Source organism: Neophocaena asiaeorientalis, unplaced genomic scaffold (assembly GCF_003031525.2).
Source record: "Neophocaena asiaeorientalis asiaeorientalis breed wild unplaced genomic scaffold, Neophocaena_asiaeorientalis_V1.1 scaffold47, whole genome shotgun sequence".
NCBI classification, from domain to species: domain Eukaryota; kingdom Metazoa; phylum Chordata; class Mammalia; order Artiodactyla; family Phocoenidae; genus Neophocaena; species Neophocaena asiaeorientalis.
The window spans coordinates 1,642,176-1,662,942 of record NW_020175399.1 but is presented as its reverse complement, the minus strand read 5'-3'; the positions used below and the strand labels follow the sequence as shown (position 1 = coordinate 1,662,942).

Here is a 20,767-nt window from a genome sequence, read left to right as displayed (position 1 = left end):
AATGAGAATATTTGTAAGAAAACTGCTTAACAGGTATCCTTTACCACCAATGTTACTGTTCTCATTTTATTGTTGATAATTTCAAAAGACTGTTTTCGAACATGAGAATAAGTTCTGTAAACATGAAATTATATTGTTTTGCTTTCTAATGTCATCCAGGAGTATGTAATACATATTTTTTGGTATTTTATTTTATTTTTTTAACATCTTTATTGGAGTATAATTGCTTTACAATGGTGTGTTAGTTTCTGCTTTATAACAAAGTGAATCAGTTTACCGAGGGAAAGATAGGGAGGAAATATATTTAGACATGTAATTCCTTAAAGTACTTGTAATAAGACAAACATTTTCTTTAGATTTAGAGACAAATAGTAGAAAGCTGCCCACAGACTGTTAAAGATTGCACCCTTGTTGTAGGTGGCCCCAGAAGAATTTAAGACCAGCATTGGCCGTGTGAATGCATGTTTGAAAAAGGCTCTCCCAGTCAATGTGAAATGGCTGCTGTGTGGTTGTCTCTGCTGCTGTTGCACACTGGGTTGCAGCCTGTGGCCCGTTATTTGTCTCAACAAAAGAGTGAGTAACCATTTTATTGTGTAATAATAATGAGCTAACGTTTATTGAACACTTGCTGTGTGCCAAGTACTTTACAGAATTTATTAAATTGTCATAACAATGCTGTCCTCATTCTAGATATAAAGAAACTCGGGGTCAGAGAGATTAAGTCATTTGTCCAACCTTTATCAACGCTTTATCACTTAATATGGGTTCAATCATTATTTTAAATAAGTGCAAAGTAAGTGGAGTACTTAAGTAAATATAAATGTGACTGGGCTACTTATTCTGTTTACAAAACCTGAAGCTATGAGTTAAAGTATTTCCAAGCCACAGGTATATGGGAGAGTTTCTTCTGATCTGAAGAAAGGCAGAAGTGAGAGTAATCTACAAAGTTGGTAGGGGAAATGCTTGTTAGTTTTGAACATGTTGAAATAACATTCTGACATGACATTACCAGTTATGTCATGGATTTAAGACTACTACATTTATCTCGTCTTCTTTAAAATTTTATTTTGATCTTTAGAATGATTTTTCCCCCTGTGGGAAGATATTTTTAAACTTTTTAATTGAAGCCAATGAGGAAAATTAATTCATTTTACCTACAGTTATTTTCCCTGTACCACACTGATGATTTCATTTAAACTTCTAAATAATAATTAGCCTACTGAACCATATTCAACATCACAGCACCTTGTGGGGGTATAATTAGTGATGCAGTTGTTTCATAAACCAAAAAGATTCCCAACAAGTACTCATTACATTTTCCTCTCCATCTTTCTCTTGCCCTCCTTAATGTCTACTTCAAAAAAACAAATAATAAAATACTGTCACCCCTATAACTTTTTGAATGGAAAATTAGACATTTTATTAATTCTCTTGGTCACTACCAGTAGATCAGTGCTTTATTTTAAATAGAGCTTAGTTTACTGTTTGTCAAAGCATGAGCAATGTTCTCAAATGGCTTTGTGTAAGTTAAAAAAAATGACAGCATAAATTTCTTTCTTTAATTATCATATCTTTTAAAAGTTACAAATCAATAACTCCTACCCATCCTCATTATTTTTAAAGCCTCAATGTGAATTAATTATGGGATTTTTTCATCACACAAATATAGCCAATTTCAATTACTTAAGAAGAGTTTTTGGTTTTAATATTATCCAGGATCTTTTTTTCTGATGACCTGTTTACGTATTTGCCTCTTTATTAATACCTCCGCCACAAGGCCTGAAATAGAAACAATTTATTCAGTCATGTATTTTACTATGATTACTACTGATATGAAATTAATACTGATGCTGTGATTTCTTCCCATCTCCCACTACTTTGGTTAGGAATTCATATTGAAATTGAGGCATCAGTGTATTCTTAGATCACTAATCTGTCAGTTTTAAAAAGTTTATTTAGTACAGATATGCAAACAGTTGTCCTGTGGGCTAAATCCAGCCCACTCTGTTTTTTAAACATTTAAATCAGTTGCCAGCATTTAAAAATTAGAATATTTAAAGTAAAATTTGAAACAGCCAGCATCTCTTGTAAAATCTAAAGCTCTGACAGTATTGGACCCAACATGCCTATCTTTCAGCAATTAGCCCTTGCTGAGTGGTGGCTCCTTCCTTTAAATAGGACACGTGGTCTCTGGTTCACCATAGAACTACGCAGCATTTACATTATCTGACTTGCTCTGTACACTTTATAGTTATGGCCGTTGATTTTGTACATACTATGTTAACACACTAGACAATGAAGCACCAAGCACATGCTGGTAACCTTGTACAAGCACTGTCCTTTCTGGAGCCTCAATTTCCTCACCTATAAAATCCAGATAATATTAGTTACTTTTATGGTGATTGTGATGATGAAGAGATTTAAGGCCCGTCACTGCTTTTTTTGTCCACATGGAGAAATAAAAAATAAAATACAACAATTTTAAAATGGCTCTGGCCATTTCTAATGGGGTATCTAGCTTCATAGAAGTCACATCTGTGTCTATCCACAAAATAAAATGGAAATAATATGATTAATCTGCCCTGTGTCACAAGGTTGCTGTATAAATGAATGATGGTAAAATGTTTCCAAGAAAAGAACCTCTTTGTAAACAGTCTGCCTTGTGAACTTTTTTTTGGCCAGTATACGTCATGGACATTTTTTTCCAGCAATTTAGTTGAAAGAAAAGAAATACAGACCAGAATGCCCTGAGCTGCTCCTAGTCTCTCTTGGCTCTGGTAGGATTCTAAGCTTACATGACATATGAAATGAAGGTCTTTGTTTACCCATTCTTACATTTACCACTGTGTTATTACAGTCAATTTTCAGGCCTAATCCTGCCACCATCCTTAAATTTGATATTACTTTTAACATTTACCTTTTTTGCTATAATATTTGCTAAACTGAGAGGGATGTTCAGAGGGAAGGGACTGTTATCTCAGTCTTACAACATGAACATAATGTTGTTTTCCTTATGATTTCTAATTTCATTCCATTGTTATTGGAGAAGATACTTTGTATGGTTTTAATCTTTTTTTATTTATTGAGGCTTGTTTAGTGGCATAGCATATGGCCTATCCTGGAGAATACTCCATGTATACTTGAGAAGAAATTTGTATCATATTGTTGTGGGGTGGAGGGTTCTGTATATGTCTGTTAGATCTAGTTGGTTGACAGTGTTGTTCAAGTCCTGCCTTTCTTTACTGCTCTGCAAAGTTGTTCTATCCATTATTGAAAGTGGAGTATTGAAGTCCTATTATTGTAGAAATATCTATTTCTCCCTTCAGATGTGTCAGTTTCTGCTTCATGTATTTTGCAGGTCTGCTGCTAGTTGTGTATATATTTATCATTGTCATTTCTTCTTGAAAGATTTATATTTTCATCAATATATATTGTTAGGGAATTAATGTTTGTATTCCCTCAAAAGTCATATGTTGCAGCCCTCCCCTCTAATATGATGGTATTTGGGGGTGGTTGGTATTTTGGCCTTTGGGAGGTACTTAGGTTTAGATGAAGTCATGAGGGTGGGGTCCTCATGGTGGAATTAGTGCCCTTATAAGAAAAAAGTAGAGAGCTTGCTCTCTATCTCTCTACCATGTGAGCAACAAGGAAGTTGTCTATAAGGAACTTATAGACAACTATAAGTCGTTCTTCTATGAGGAAAAGGACTTCCACCAGAACTCAACAAACCATGCTGACACACTGATCTAAGACTTCGATACTCCAGAACTGTTGTTTAAGCCACCTAGAATATGGTCTTTTGTCATAGTAGCCTGAGCATATTAAGACATATAGTGTCCATCTTTTTCTCTTGTAACATTTTTTCTTACTTAAAATCTATTTTGTCTGATATCATCTATCCCAGCTCTTTTTCTGGTTACTATTTACATGGAAAATCTTCTGTCCTCTCACTTTCAACCTACTTGTCTTTGAATCTAAACTGAGTCTCATGTAGACTCATGGATCGTATTTTTTTGTGTTTGTTTTTTTGTTTTTGTGTTACCATGTTATGTTAAGATATTTTTTCTTTTTTTATTGGGATGTAGTTGTTTTACAACGTGGTGTTAGTTTCTACTGTATAGCAAAGTGAAGTAGATAGAGTTCTCTGTGCTATACAGCAGGTTCTCATTAGTTATCTATTTTATACATATTAGTGTAAATATGTCAATCCCAATCTCCCAATTCATCCCATCCCCCCTTCCCTATCTTGATGTCCATACGTTTGTTCTCTACATCTGTGTCTGTATTTCTGCCTTGCAAACTGGTTCATCTGTACTATTTTTCTAGATTCCACATATATGTGTTAGCATACGGTATTCATTTTTCTCTTTCTGACTTACTTCACTCTGTATGACACTCTCTAAGTCCATCCACATCTCTACAAATGACCCAATTTCATTCCTTTATATGGCTGAGTAATATTCCATTGTATACATGTACCACATCTTCTTTACCCATTCCTCTGTTGATGGACATTTAGGTTGCTTCCATGACCTGGCTATTGTAAATAGTGCTGCAGTGAGCATTGCAGTGCATGTGTCTTTTTGAATTATGGTTTTCTCTGGGTATATGCCCAGTAGTGGGATTGCTGGGTCATATGGTAATTCTATGTTTAGTTTTTTAAGGATCTCCCTACTGTTCTCCATAGTGGCTGTATCAATTTACATTCCAGTCAAGAGTGTGAAAGGGTTCCCTTTTCTTCACACCCTCTCCAGCACTTATTGTTTGTAGATTTTCTGATGATGCCCATTCTGACTGGTGTGAGGTGATACCTCATTGTAGTTTTGATTTGCATTTCTCTAATAATTAGTAATGTTGAGCATCTTTTCATATTCCTCTTGGCCATCTGTATGTCTTCTTTGGAGAAACGTCTATTTAGGTCTTCTGCCCATTTTTTGATTGGGTTGTTTGATATTGAACTGCATGAGCTGTTTGTATATTTTGGAGATTAATCCTTTGTCCATAGATTGGTTTGCAACTATTTTCTCCCATTCTGAGGGTTGTCTTTTCATATTGTTCATGGTTTCCTTTGCTGTGCAAAAGCTTTTAAGTTTCATTAGGTCCCATTTGTTTATTTCTGTTTTTATTTCCATTACTGTAGGAGGTGGGTCAGAAAAGGTCTTGCTGTGATTTATGTCAAAGAGTGTTCTTCCTATGTTTTCCTCTAAAGAGTTTTATAGTGTCCGGGTCTTACATTTAGGTCTTTAAATGGATCGTGTTTTTAAATCCATTCTGCAAATCTCTCCCTTTTAATTGAGAGTTTAATCTATTTGCCTTTAAAGTGATTGATGATAATATATTAGTTTGCCAGGGCTGCCTTAATTAAGTACTACAGACTAGGTGGTTTAGCCAACAGAAATGTATTTTCTCACATTTCTAGAGGCTGTAAGTCTGAGGTCAAGGTGTTGGGAAAGTTGATGTATTTTTTCTGAGGCTTCTCCCATTGGCTTGTAGATGGCCGTTTTTCTCCCTGGGTCTTCACCTGGCCTTCCCTCTATATATGTCTGTGTCCTAATCTCTTCTTACTAAGACACTAGTCATACTGGATTAGGGCATACTCTGATCATCTCATTTTAGCTTAATTACCACTTTAAAAACCATATCTCCAAATAAGGTCACATTCTCAGGTACTGGTGGTTGTGACACTTGAATATATGAATTTTAGGAGAACATAATTCAGTCTGTAACAGATAAGGGAGGACTTTTGCCATTTTGTCTTTTGGCATTTCTGATAATGGAGCTGGAAAACAACTCCATTACTTCCCTATTTTATATTTAATTGATTTTTGTAGTGCACCACGTGCCTTTTCATTTCTTTTGTATATATTTTTAGCTATTTTCTTAGTTGTTACCCTTGGGATTATAATTAATATCTTAAACTTGTAACACACTAGTTTGAATTAATAATACCACTTTAACTTCAGTAATATACAGATTCTGCTCCTGTGCATCTACATGCCTCCCCATATATGTTTTATCACAAATTACATCTTATATATTGTGTGTCCATTAACATAGATTTATAATTATCATTTTATACATTTGTCTTTTAGATCATAAAGGAAGAAAATAGAAGTTCCAAAACAAAAAGAGAACAATTTTGGCTTTTATATTTATTTATGCAGTTACTTTTACTAGTGTTCTTTACTTTATCATGTTGCTTGAGTTATTGTACAGTGTTCTTTCATTTCAGCCTGAAGGACTCTTTTCAGCATTTCTTACAGGCAATTCTAATAGCAGTGAACTCCCTCAGTGCTTACCTGGGAATGTCTTAATTTCTCCTTTTTTTGAAAGGATAGTTTTGCCAAGTATAGAAATCTTGGATGACAGGTATTTTTTTTCTTTTTAGCACTTTAAATATGTCATCCCACTGCTTCTGAACCTTATGGTTGCTGATATGATATTAGCTGTTAATCCTATTGAGTATCTCTTTGTACATAACAAGTTGCTTCTCTGTTGCGGCTTTCAAGAGTTTTCTTCTTGTTTTTGGCTTTCAAAGGTTTGAATATAGCTTCTCTCAGTATGGGTCTCTTTCAGTTTATCCTACTTGGAGTTCATTGAGCTTCTCAGTTTATCTTTTCCTGTGTGTGGACTCAAAATAATACCTGACGTACCTTGGTTTCAGCCTGAAGAACTTCCCATAATATTTCTTATATGGTAGGTCTGCAGGGGATGGATCCTCTCAGTTTTTATCTAAGAGTATCTTCATTTCATCTTTACTTTTTATTTATAATATTTTAATTAATAGCCTATTTTTTGAACAATTTTAGGTTTACAGAAAAAAATTGAGAAAAAAAAGAGTTCCCATATATCTCCCTCAGTCAACCCCCAATTTTCCCTATTATCAACATCTTGCTCTATCGAAGTACAATTGTTAAAACAGATGAGCCAATATTGACACATTATTATTAACTGAAGTCCTTAGTTTACATTAGAGTTCACTCTTTATTTTGTACATTCTATGGATTTTGGCAAATGTATAATGACATGTATCCATCATGTATACCAATCTATCATCATATATACCAATATACTTTGTATCCTGCAACCTTTCTATAATTGCTTGTTAATTCAAGGAGTTCTTTTGATTTTTCAGGATTTTCTACATAGACAATCATGTCATCTATGAAGTAAGATAATTTTGTTTCTTTTTTCTTGGTATATACACCTCTTATTTTCTTTTTCTTGTCTTATTGCATTATCTAGGACTTTCAGAATGATGTTGAAAAGTAATGGTGAGAGGGAATATCCTTGTCTTGTTCCTGATCTTATCTTGTTCCTGATCTTAGTGGGAAACTGAGTTTCTCACCATCAAGTATGATGTTAACTGTAGGGATTTTGTAAGATATTCTTTATCAACTTGAAGAAGTTCCCCCATCCTAGTTTGCTGAGAGTTTTTATCATGAATGAGTGTTGGATTTTGTCAGATGTTTTTTCTGCATCTATTAATATGATTATGTGATTTTTTTTTAGCCTGTTGATGTGATGGCTTACATATTAATTGATGTTTGAATGATGAACCAGATTTGCATACCTGAGATAAACCCTACTTATTGTAGTATATACATTGTTGTATTTCTTTGCTAATGTTTTATACAGGTTTTTGCATCTATGTTCACGAAAAATATTGATCTGCAGTTTTATTTTCATATAATACCTATGTCTGATTCTGGTATTAGGGTAATACTGGCCTCATAGAATGAATTAGGAAATACTCCCTCTGCTTCTGTTTTCTGGAGTAGATTGTAGAGAACTGGTATAATATCTTCCTTAAATGTTTGAACCCATCTGGTCATGGTACTTTCTACTTGGGGAGGTTATTAATTATTGACTCAATTTCTTTAATAGATATAGGCCTATCCAGATTGTCTATTTCTCCTTGTGTGGGTTTTAGTAGACTGTGTCTTTCACATAATCAGTCCTTTTCATCTAGCTTATCAAATTCATGGGCATAGAGTTGTTAATAATATTCCTGTATTATCCTTTTAATGTCCATAGCATCAGTAGTGATAACCCCTATTTCATTTCTGAAACTTTGTAACATTTTTGTCTCCTCTCTTTTTTTCTTAATTAACCTGACTAGAGGTATATTAATTTTACTGAACTTTTCAAAGAACCAGTTATTTTGTTGATTTCCTCTATTGAAGTCCCATTATCAGTTTCATTGACTTCTCTAATTTTTATTATTTCTTTTCTTCTTACTTTAGATTTAATTTGCTCACTTTTTACCTAAAGTGCAAGCATATATGATTGATTTAAGGTATTTCTTCTTTCCTACTATATGCATTCAATGCTACTGCTTTAACTGTATCCCACAAATTTTGATAAGTTTTGCTTTCATTTACATTTAGTTCAAAATATTTTTAAATTTCTCTTGAGATTTCTTCTTGAGTCATGTGTTATAGAAGTATGCTGTTTAATCTCCAAGTGTTTTGTGGATTTTCCAGCTATCTTTCTGTTGTTGATTTCTGGTTTAATTCCATTGTGGTCTGAGAGCATACACTGTATGATTTCTGTTCTTTGAAATTTGTTAAGATGTGTTTTATGACCCAGAATGTGGTCTGTCTTGGTATATGTTCCACATCAACTTGAGGATAATCTGTCATTTGCTGTTGTAAGATGAAGTCGTCTGTAGATGTCAGTTATATCCAGTAGATCACTGGTGCTGTTGAGTTCACCAGTGTCTTTACCAACTTTCTGCCTACTTGATCTATTTCTGATAGAGGGCTGTTGAGGTTGCCAACTATATAGTCAACTCCTCTATTTCTCCTTGAAGTTCTGTCAGTTTTTGCCTCACATAGTTTGATGCTCTTTTGTTAGGCATATACACATTAAGAATTGTTATGTCTTGGAAAATTGACCCTTTATCATTATGTAATGCCTCTCTTTATGTCTGATAATTTTCCTTACTCTGAAGTCTCCTTTGTCTAAAATTACTAAAGTGGGGCTTCCCTGGTGGTGCAGTGGTTGAGAGTCCACCTGCCGATGCAGGGGACACGGGTTCGTGCCCCGGTCTGGGAAGATCCCACATGCCGCAGAGCGGCTGGGCCCATGAGCCATGGCTGCTGAGCCTGCACTTCTGGAGCCTGTGCTCTGCAATGGGAGAGGCCACAACAGTGAGAGGCCCGCGTACTGCAAAAAAATAAATAAATAAATAAAATTACTAAAGTGACTCTGGCTTTCCTTTGATTATTGTTACTATGGTATATCTTTCTCCATTCTTTTACTTTTAGTCTGTGTATGTCTTTATATTTAAAGTAGGTTACTTGTAGACAGCATGTAGTTGTCTTATTTTTTGATCCATTCTGACAATCTGTTTTTTAACTGATGTATTTATACCTTTGATGTTTAAAGTAATTATTGATATAATTTTATTAATATTTACCATGTTGGTTACTGTTTTATATTCATTACTCTTGTTCCTTATTCCTATTTTTATCTTACAGTCTTTTTCTGTCTTCTCTGGTTTTAATTAAGTATTTTTATATGACACCATTTTTTATATTCCCTTAGTATATCAATAATCCTACTTTTTAATATTTTTAGTAGTTGCCCACTAAAGACAGTTTGCACTATATATACATACACAACTAATCCAGGTCCACTTTCTTTTTTTTTTTTTTTTAACATCTTTATTGGGGTATAATTGCTTTGGTGAGCAGACAAGCCTCTCGGGCTGGTGAGTGCCGGTCAGCATCTATCCTCTGTGCGGGAATCTCCCTGCTTTGCCCTCCGCACCCGTTGCTGTGCACTCCTCCGCGGTCCCGAAGCTCCCCCCTCCGCCTCCCGCAGTCTCCGCCCGCGAAGGGGCTTCCTAGTGTGTGGAAACTTTTCCTCCTTCACAACTCCCTCCCACTCGTTCTGGTGCCGTCCTTATTCTTTTGTCTCTGTTTTTTCTTTTTTTCTTTTGCCCTACCCAGGTACGTGAGGAGTTTCTTGCCTTTTGGGAGGTCTGAGATCTTCTGCCAGCCTTCAGTAGGTGTTCTGTAGGAGTTGTTACACGTGTAGATGTATTTCTGGTGTATCCGTGGGGAGGAAGGCGATCTCCGCGTCTTACTCTTCCGCCATCTTCAAGCCCCCCCCCAGGTCCACTTTCAAATAACACAATACCACTTCCCAGGTAGAATAATGACATTATTACAGAATATTTATAATTCCTACCCCCATCCCTTCCTTATAACATTGTTGCCATTCATATTACTTATCCATAAACCGTAATCATGGAATACATTACTTTTATTAACAAACTGTTACCTGTTAGATCAGTTGAGAATAGAAGAAATAGAAGATTTTATTTTGCCTTCATTTATTCCTTCTCAAACACTCTTCCTTTATATAGATCCAGGTTTCTTATCTGTAGCATTATACTTCTTTCTAAAGAACTTATTTTAACATTTCTTGCAAGGTGGGTCTACTGGTGACAAATTCCCTCAATTTTTCATCTAAGAAAGTCTTTATTTCTCCTTCATTTTTGAAGGACAATTTTGCTGGGTACGGATGGAATTGCGGGTTGGTAGTCCTTTTCTTTTAACATTTTAAATATTTCATTCCATTCTTTTCTTGGCTTGCATAGTTTCTAAGGAGATGTCTGATACAACTCTTATCCTTGCTCCTTTATATGTAAGGTATTTTTCCCCTCTGGCTTCTTTCAAGATTTTTCCTTGATCTTCTGCAGTTTGAATATGAGATGACTAAGTGTAGATTTGTGGGTATTTATCCAGTTTTGTATTCTCTGAGCTTTTTCAGTCTATGAGTTTGATGCCTTTCATTAATTTGGGGGGATTCTGTTGTCATTATTGCTTTAAATATTTCCTCGGCTCCTTTCTCTCTTTACCTTCTGATATTTCTATTATGGGTCTATTGTCCCTTTTGTAATTGTCCCATAGTTCTTGGATATTCTGTTCTTTTTTCTTTTTTTCTTTTAGTTTTGGAAGTTTCTACTGATATTTCTTCAATCTTCATTGATGGTTTCCTCAGCCATGTCCAGTCATTGATGAGCCCATCAAAGGCATTCTTCATTTCTGTTACGATATTTTGGCTTTCTACCATTTCCTTTTGATATTTTTCTTACAGTTTCCATTTCTCTGCTAACATTATCCATCTATTCTTTCATGTTGTCCACTTTTTTCATAAGAGCAAGTAGTATATTTATCATAGTTTATTTATATTCCCAGTCTGATCATTTCTACATCTCTGCCATTTCTGAGTCTGGTTCTGATGCTTGCTCTGCCTTTTCAAACTTTTTTTGTCTTTTAGTATGACTTCTAATTTTTGTTTGAAAACTACACATGATGCACTAGTGAAAGGAACTGAGGTAAATAGGCCTTTAAAGTGAGATTTTATTTTCATTTGGCTGTGTTTACTGTTTGCTGTAGCTGTTGGAAATTGAAGGCTAAACGTTCCTTGGCGTCCTTGATTTTGTCTGGCCTATTTTCCTTGAATTTCCCTATAGACTTCTTAGATATCACCTGAGGTGCACAGTTCTTTCAGTTGTATTCCTCATATTATAATACAGAAGCCTTATTGATGTAGTGGCAAGGTGCTGGGGGACTAGAAGTGTTCTATAGTATTGTGATTAGGCTTAAGGTTTTTATTTAGCCTGTGTTCCTGGGCTGTGCTCTACACAAGTGCTTCTCAATTTTGTTTTGTTTTATTTTCCACTTTACATGGGACAGGAAAGCTAGAGGGTTCTAGAATTGTGTATTTCCCTTCTCCAAGATTGGTTGGCCTCTGGTAATACCCCAGTAGGTTAGGCTCTGGTACAATAGTTTCTCTTGAGAGAAGGCTTTGTTAAGAAGAACAGAATGTTCTGGGCATATTTAAATGTGACTCTTCTTCCCTTTCTCCTGCCAGAAAATGAGGGGATTTTTCTGAAATCACTGTGAGAACCTGATAGGGCTTCTGGTAATAAAAGTCATAAAAGTGTGGGAGTCTCTGCCAAGACTGGGCCCCTTTGGAATTTTGAACTCTCAAACTTGTCCCACTGAGCTTCCAACAGTTCATCAGTTTAAGTTCAGGTATTGCTATCCTAGTCCTAGTTCCCACAAAGTTTTCCTCTCCTGCATTTCTACTCTGGTAAATTGTACACAAGGTTTCCAGTTTCTCTAGATCCTCACCAACATTCATTATTTTCCATTTTATTCATAATAGCCACCCTAATGAGTGTGAAGTGATATCTCATTGTGGTTTTGATTTGTATTTCTGTAATGACTAGTGGTGTTGAGCATTTTTACATTTGCTTATTGGCCCTTTGTATATTAGGTTAGGGTATTTGTATATTACTTTGCCCATTTTGTAACTAGCTTGTTTATTTATTGTTGAGTTGTGGGTGTTTTATATATATTCTCGTTATTAATTCCTTATCAGATATGTGATTTGCAAATATTTTCTGCCATCCTCTAGATTTTCTTCACACTCTATTGACAGTGTCATTTGATGCATAAAAGATGTTAATTTTGATGAAGTTCAGTTAAACTATTCTCCCCTTTTTGCCTGGGCTTTCATTGTCATATGTAAGAAATAACTGCAAAATCCAGTGTCATGAAGACTGTCTCCTATGTTTTCTTCTAAGACTTTTATGGTCGTCGCTCCTATGTTTAGTTCTTTGATCCATTTTGAGTTAATTTTTGCATATGGCATAAATTTAGGATCCAACTTAATTCTTTTGCATATGGATATCCAGTTTTCCTTGCAATATTTATTGAAAAGTCCTTTTTCCCCATTGAATGGTTGGTACTCTTGTCAAAAATCTGTCATGGAGGACTTCCGTGGTGGTGCAGTGGTTGGGAGTCCCCCTGCCAATGCAGGCAACCCGGGTTCGAGCCCTGGTCTGGGAGGATTCCACATGCCATGGAGCAACTAAGCCTGTGTGCCACAACTACTGAGCCTGTGCTCTAGAGCCCGTGAGCCACAACTACTGAGACCACGTGCTGCAACTACTGAAGCCTGTGTGCCTAGGGCCTGTGCTCTGCAACAAGAGAAGCCACAGCAATGAGAAGCCCACACACCGCAACAAAGAGTAGCCCCTGCTCTCCACAACTAGAGAAAGCCTGCGCGCAGCAACGAAGACCCAACCCAGCCCAAAATAAATAAAGTAAATTTTTTTTAAAAAAGAATATTTTATTTAAAAAAATCTGTTGTGGATATTCGAGGGTTTATTTCTGGGCTCTCTGTTCTATTCCATTGGTCTATATGTCTTTATGCAAGTACCATATTCTTTTTGGTTATTGTTGCTTTTTAGTAAGTTTTGAAATCAGGAAATGTGAGTCCTTCATATTTGTTTCTCATTTTCAAGATTTTTTTGGCTAATAGGAGTCTCTTGGGATTCCATATGAATTTTAAGATGGATTTTTCTATTTCTATAGAAAAAGTCACTGGGATTCTGATAAGGATTGCATTGAATCTGTGATCATTTTGGATGATATTGTCATCTTAACAATATTAAGTCTTCCAGTCCATGAACACAGGATTCTTTGCATTTATTTAGGTCTTTAATTTCTTGTAGCATCATTTTGTAACTTTATGTGTACAAGTCTTTTGCCTTCTTGCTTAAATTTATTAAGTATTTTATTCTTTTTGAAACTATTGGAATTGTAATTGTTTTCTTAATTTCTCTTTTGAATTGTTTGCTGTTCTTGTATAGAAATGCAACTGAATTTTGCATGTTGGTTTCATATCCTGAAATATTCCTGAATTTGTTCATCAACTCTAACAGGATTTTTTGTGGATTCTTTAAGGTTTTCTGCACATAAGATATTGTCACCTGCAAAGAGAGATAATTCTTCCTTTTTATTTGGATACCTTTTATTTCTTTTCTTGCTTAATTGCTCTGTCTAGAATTTCCAGTAATATGTTGAATAGAAGTGGCAAGCATGGGCATCATTGCCTTCCTTCTGTCTTAGAGGAAAAGCTTACAGTCTTTCACCATTTAGTATGATGTTAGTTGTGGATACTTTTTTAACCTAAAACCAGGGAGAGTGGGGTCTGCTAATATTCCCCATCGGTCAAATCAACCAAGAATATATCTGCCCTAGGAAGCTGGAAAGGTAAGAACTGCCACTCAGTTGTCAAACCAACTATAACAGCTCTCCCACGATATAGATGTGTGCCAGAAAGGGGGGCTGCACTCTTCACCAACTGTGCTGCCTATTTTGCAGAAGTTGTAGGTAGGGAAATGGGTGCTGCCCTGCTGCCACCACCCACTTGATATAGGCATTCTATAACACAGAGCTGTGGAAAATGGGATCTGCCTATTTTCACCATCTTCCAAAACTACCCAGAAGAGCCGTTCCACTCTAAGTATCTGGAAGATATGGGAACTGCCTGACACTCAGCTCCCAAGCTTGCTTAAACAGTTCTTCCACAAGGCAGAGCTGTGGATATGAGTATAGTGCCTAGCTCTAATACCAAGGCTTCCCACTGTTCTTACTTATTTTCAATAGATTTTGTTGAATGAATACTTCTCAGTCTGTTGTAAACCCTTTGATCAATCTCTAGAACATTTGAATGATTGTACTTACTAATACTGACAAATTTAATAGTTGTCTCTCCAGGGAAGAGACTTTCATAAGGTCCTCACATTGGCATTCTGGATGGGTTCTTACTATCTTGATGGTATCTTTGACACACAAAACTTTTAATTTGATTAAGTCAAACTTATCTCTTAAAATTTTCTTTCTTGTGCCTTTTACATCATATCTAAGAGGGCTTTGCCTAACTCAAGATTATAGAGGTGTACTCCTGTGCTTTCTTCTAGTTGTTTTAAAGTTTAATTTCTTATGATTCAGTCTTTGATCCGTTTTGAGTTAGTTTTTGTGTATGGTGTGAGATAGGGGTCCAAATTTATCATTTTTCTTTTGGATATCCAATTTTCCCATCACCATATGTTGTAAATGCTATTACATGAGTCTTATAACTCATGAATACATATGGGATATTTTCCATTTATTTACCTCTTCTTTAATTTATTTTAGCAATGACCAGGGATCAAGCCCGGACCCCCGGCAGTGGAAGCACAGAGTCCTAACCACTGGACCACCAAGGAATTCCCTTTAGCAGTGTTTCTTAGTTTTCAGTTTACACATCTCATACTTCTCTTGTTAAAGTTATTCCTAAATATTTTATTCTTAAATCTGTGTGAATAGGAATAAATTAGGAGGATGGGATTAACATATAAAAAGAAAAAATCTATTGTGAATGGAATTGATCTTTTACTTTCATTTTCAGATTGTTCCTTGCTTATACATAGAAATAAAATTTATTTTTATATGTTGAACCTTGTATTACTTTTCTATCTAGCATAACAAATTTCCACAAACTTAATGGCTTAAAACAACACCCTTTTATTTCACAGTCAGAAGTCTCAGTACAGTGTGGCTGGCTCAATTGTGTTCTCTTATTAGGATCTCACAAGGCCAAAATCAAGGTGCTGGCAGGGCTGCATTCCTTTCTGGAGATTCTGGGAAATAATTTACTGCCAAGCTCATTCAGGTTTTGGCAGAAATCATTTCTTCCTTAGACTTTCTATGTGACCTTTCCACCTTAAAGCCAACAATGGTGGTTTGAGTACTTCTTGTGTTTCAAACCCCTCTGACTATTCTTCCATCAGCCAGAAAAAATTCTCTGCTTTTAAGGGCTTATGAGATTACACTGGGTCTGCCAAAATAATCTAAAATAATCTCCCTATTTTAAAGCCAAATGACTAGTAACTTTAATTATATCAGCAATGTCCCTTTTGCAATGTAATGTAACATTCACAGGTGTAATTCCAGGAGGTGAAGATCATGGAGGCCAGAATTCTACCTACCACAATCTTGTTTCTTGCAAATTTGCTGAACTTATTTATTAGTTCTAGTAGTGCTTTAGAGTTTTCTCTGTATAAGATCATGTTGTCTGCAAATGGAGATGGTTTCACTTTTCCTTTTCCAATTTGGATGCCTTTTATTTATTATTTTGTCTAATTGCCCTGGCTATAACATCTAGGACAATGTTGAATAAAAGTAGTGGGAGGAGACATCCTTGTCTTGTTCCTAATCTTAGGAAGAAAATATTTAGTCTCTCTCCATTTAGTGTGATGTTAGCTGGAGGTTTTTCATAGGTGCCCTTTATTAGGTTGTGGAAGTTCCCTTTTATTCCTAGTTTTTTTTTAGGATATTTATCATGAATGAGTACTGTATTTTGTCCATTGCCTTTTCTAAATTTATGAAGATGATCATGTGGGTTTTGTTCTTTATTCTATTAATATAATGTATTACATCATTTTGTTTTTGTGTTCCTAGGATAAATTCCACTTGGTCATGATATAATGATTGCTAGTGTTTTGTTGAGAATTTTGCATTTATATTCATAGTATTATTTCTTCTTTAACTGTTTGGTAGAATTCATCATTGAAGCCATCCGGGCCTGGGGTTTTCTTTGTGTAAAGATTTATAACTACTCATCCAATTTACTTATTTGTTACCCATCTGATTTTGTTTAGAGAGATTGTATCAAGTACAGTGGCCCAGTAGTATACTTTAACTGGCATTGTTGCTGATCTGGCCCACTGTAGATGAGCTGAATACAATTGTCATTGTTAACTTACGTGGTTGAACAGTTAGAATAGTTTCTTATGTTGGTGCTTTGGAAATCATGTCAGATATAGTCTGTTTGTAAATCATTTAATTTTAACAAGTAGTTTTAAAATTTAACAATGCCTACTAGCCTTTTTTATCAGAAACCTTATAAACCCTTTCTTAAAAATCAAAAATGCCTAACAATCCTTAATTTTAATGTTTTTGAAGATTTTGCAAACTTTTCTTATTCCTTGCAAAATATATGCACTCCAGATGGAGAAACTTGTCCTCTGTCCTCCTGTTTACTACAGTGCTGCTTCTGTTGTTTATATTTTTTCCTCTAAATACATGTTTTCCTACTGGCTGTTTTTATATTTCTTTTCAGTGGAAATTCTGATATATGTTGGCTTGTTTTATTCAACCTGTAGACGTTGACTGACTGCTATTTGCCAGGTGTTGTGCTAAGAGCTCTGATAGGAAAATTTTCTATGAGTAATCAGATTAGCTTGGCATATTACATGTATATTAAAAAAGTAACCCTGTGAAAATGTATATGAAAATCTAGATTTAGGTTCATAAATGGACTACTAGGAGTACTGGTAATGTTTGTTTTGTTTTTTGGGTTTTTTTGTGGTACGCGGGCCTCTCACCATCGCGGCCTCTCCCGTTGCAGAGCCCAGGCTCCAGACACACAGGCTCAGCAGCCATGGCTCACAGGCCTAGCCGCTCTGCGGCATGTGGGATCCTCCCAGACCAGGGTACAAACCCATGTCCCCTGATCGGCAGGTGGACTCTCAACCACTGTGCCACCAGGGAAGCCCCTGGTAATGTTTTTATAATAGCCCAGTGAATGGACTCACAACACAGAGTAATTTGTACATATTTCATTTTGAAAAGAAAAAGAGGAGAGAATAATGGGATCTTACAAGTAAGCAGAAGAATATAGATACACATAGTTTACAAAGCTCTTCAATTCATCTTGTAACAAAGTCTTGATTCTTTCTCTTAGACCAGAAGATCAATTCAGAAGTTGTTAGAGTGGGAAAATAACAGATTATATCACAAGGTAAGAAAGTTTAAGCAAGTAAGTGTCCCATTCATACTTCCATTAATAAATTGAAAAAATGGGAATTTTTCAGGCCACAAATGCATGGATTAGAGAACTAATACTCAATTTTTAATATATACCCTTTACAAAGTATTTTTAAATGCAATGTTTTGTATCTTATTCCTGGATTATTGTTCGGCGATTTATTCAAATGTGTAGGTAATAATTAGTGTAAATTGCTATCAAAATTCTTAACAAACTTTACTTTCTTAGCTTGCTTTGCACTGGAAGTTGACTAAAAGGAAATGTGAAACTAGCAATATGATGGAGTATGTAAGTATGCAGTTACCTTTAATTACATTTTTTGGATTCCATCCTGAATGTTACATTGTGATTTATCATTTGTCAAATCTTCTTTCTACCTTTTTTCTCCTCAGCTTGAACTTTTGTCATTTGGAACATAGAGGTTTCCTTTCACCTTTTTTAGATTTGTAGCCAACATAAAATATCTTGAAAGCTGACAATTATTTAGATCTTAGAAAAATCTTAGCTAGTATGCTCAGATGAAAACACTGCATAACCTTAATCTTCTTTTTAACATACATGCAAACCATCGCATATGGTGATGGGCACAGCTGCTGCTGAACAAAATATTTCTAAATGTAATCTTGTCAAAACTTACATAAAATAGGAATTGACTTCTGAATTCTGGATTCCTTTCCCTGGCTTTTTTTCTTAGCTGATATTTAACTTTCAGTGAAGAAACTATAGATCCTAATTTTTTTTTTTAATAAAAGCTATGCAATCTTAGTCATAAAGCATAAATCCACATATAACCAAAGTGACAAATTCAGCATCATTAACATTCAAAAGAATATGAAATTCATCCAAGCTTTAAATACATGTAGTATTTACATGTACAAGCTTTTATATACATATAGTATATATTTAATAATAAACATTCCATTTCTATTTCATAAATAAGGATTATTATGTATCTTTCTCTACTTTGAATAGTTTTGGGGAAAATGTGCAAATGACCACAAATCTAAAATTCTCTATAGGTAAAATCTTATATAAACTATTGTAAGTTTATATAAATTTATAAACATCTTAAGTTTTTATTATTATATTTCCAAACCTGTTTTAAATTAAAATGTTTTAATCCACTTGAACACTTTATTAGTTTTTACAAAAAACTTCTAAAAGATAGTAATACTCAACCGATATTAGCTGCTTTAATTGAAAAAATAGAGGGACGTAATATATATAAAGGTATTTCTTCTAATCCATGTAACAAAATTTTAATCCCTTCGACTTTGCTAAAAAAGAAAGGGGGGGATTGAGGGAAGATGGGAAAGACATTAAAATGTTATAGGGTTTGCTTTTCTGCACCTAAACAGTTACTGTAAATCAGGTGATAAAGCTATTAGCTACAGTAAGTAATTATGTTTTCCAGTTTAATTGCCAGTCTAATGATAATTTGTGGTAAGTTCCTTTTATAACTGTTTTCTATATTTCACTTGCTTTATAGTACAGGATCAAAATATAGGCCTGTGAAAAATGATTATAGACTCTCTGGGTTATATATAATTTATAGTAAATGAAAATTATTTTGTCAATATATTCTTGTTTATTTTTATTTTACAGGTAATACTAATAGAATTCTTACCAAAATATCCCATATTCCGACCTGACTGAGGGATTTTATTCAGTCACTTCTGTATTACCTGTCATTTCCTACCCTTAGTGCCTTGTAGATGATTTTGGAATGAAGATGGTCTCCTTTGCTGTGTTCAACTTATTCTTTATAATGGTAGAATATTCTCCTCACACTTTCATTTGTGTTGGTTTAAGAAGAAATTTTGCACATCTTTTTTGTTGTTAAATGAGGCTTGTGTTTTGCACTGTCAATTTTTAAATAAATACACACACACACATACATATATGTGTATATATATATATATATATATATATATATATATATAGCCACTAAAAATAAACATCAGTGCTGGTGTTTAAAAAACAAAAACATGTTCTGAGCATGCTGCCTTATAATTTTCATACTCACTGTTTCTAAATATGCATCATTTTTCTAGGCTACTTAATGCTCTGTAATCCCTTACTGGACATACATAAATAAGCTTTTGGTAGCTTCTAGAAATGGTTTTACTCTTACCTGCTTTTAAAGGACATGTAATTAATAGCACTGGTTTTGTCCTGCACTTTGCTAAATTATCACTTATGTTAGTGGATAAAATATTTAAACTCCTTAAGACTTGTAAATATTGTCTCTTTGCGTAATGTAAAATGTGATATGCCATGGTTTACAGAATGTAATGTAACTCTTAATGTATTGCCAACGATTCTGCGTAGATTTTAATATGAATGAAGTTTGCAAGCATCCTTTTGAATGTAGAGACTGTTAACATGCTGTTTTATGGCAAAGCCATAATAAGTATGTTAAAAATTTCAGGTGTGGGCAGGGTTGCCCTTTGTAATGAGTGGATTAAAATTGAAATCATTGTCTGAGATCTGCATTGCACCTGAAACCAAGAACCTTATTTTTTCCATTTAATTCAGTAAATCCCATTTTGTCCTCTACTCCCACCCCCAAAAGAATTCATTTGACATCTGACACATTTCATAGCCTCAAGTCTCCTCATTTATTTCCCTTTATGTATCCTTTCCTTCATTTGGAAATACACACAATTATGACCTTTAAGGAATGTTTCAAGATTTCAGACATCTTAGGAGGTGTCTAGACCCGCCCCCCATGAAAGCCACTGCTAACCCCTTTCTGGAGTTATGATAATCTACTTTGAGAAAGACAGAGAGCTAATTGAAAAGCTGTACCTAAAGTGGCTGATTCATAATTGATTAAATACTCTTAATCCTCTTTTTGAGGATCCTTTGTAAACATTTGGATATTATTAATGAGGAAAGATAAGTATTTAGACAAAAGTATTTTAGTTTATAAATTAGCCATACGTTGCCTTTTCATTGGTACGTGCATATTTCTCTATTTCTCTTCACATTATTGTGAGAGTACCACCCTCTAATTCTTCTAGATTTGAATTTTTAACATAATGAAAGCTTTACATTGCATTAATTCAACTTCAAATTT

The 20,767-nt window shown here is 34.7% G+C and overlaps 1 protein-coding gene across 2 annotated transcripts in view; it reads left to right on the top strand.

The window, feature by feature from the left end:
• CHIC1 (cysteine rich hydrophobic domain 1) overlaps positions 1-19,576 on the top strand; it is a 36,385-nt gene extending 16,809 nt beyond the window's left edge. The window contains exons 3-6 of one of the 2 annotated variants that reach the window (XM_024766420.1): positions 418-573; positions 17,602-17,658; positions 17,914-17,973; positions 19,291-19,576. In XM_024766420.1, the coding sequence (XP_024622188.1) occupies positions 418-573; positions 17,602-17,658; positions 17,914-17,973; positions 19,291-19,341 (324 nt within the window). In that variant the 3' untranslated portion in view covers positions 19,342-19,576. The remainder of the gene's footprint in view (positions 1-417; positions 574-17,601; positions 17,659-17,913; positions 17,974-19,290) is intronic. The other variant, XM_024766422.1, reaches the window with a different exon arrangement.
• Positions 19,577-20,767: the final 1,191 nt, after the last annotated feature.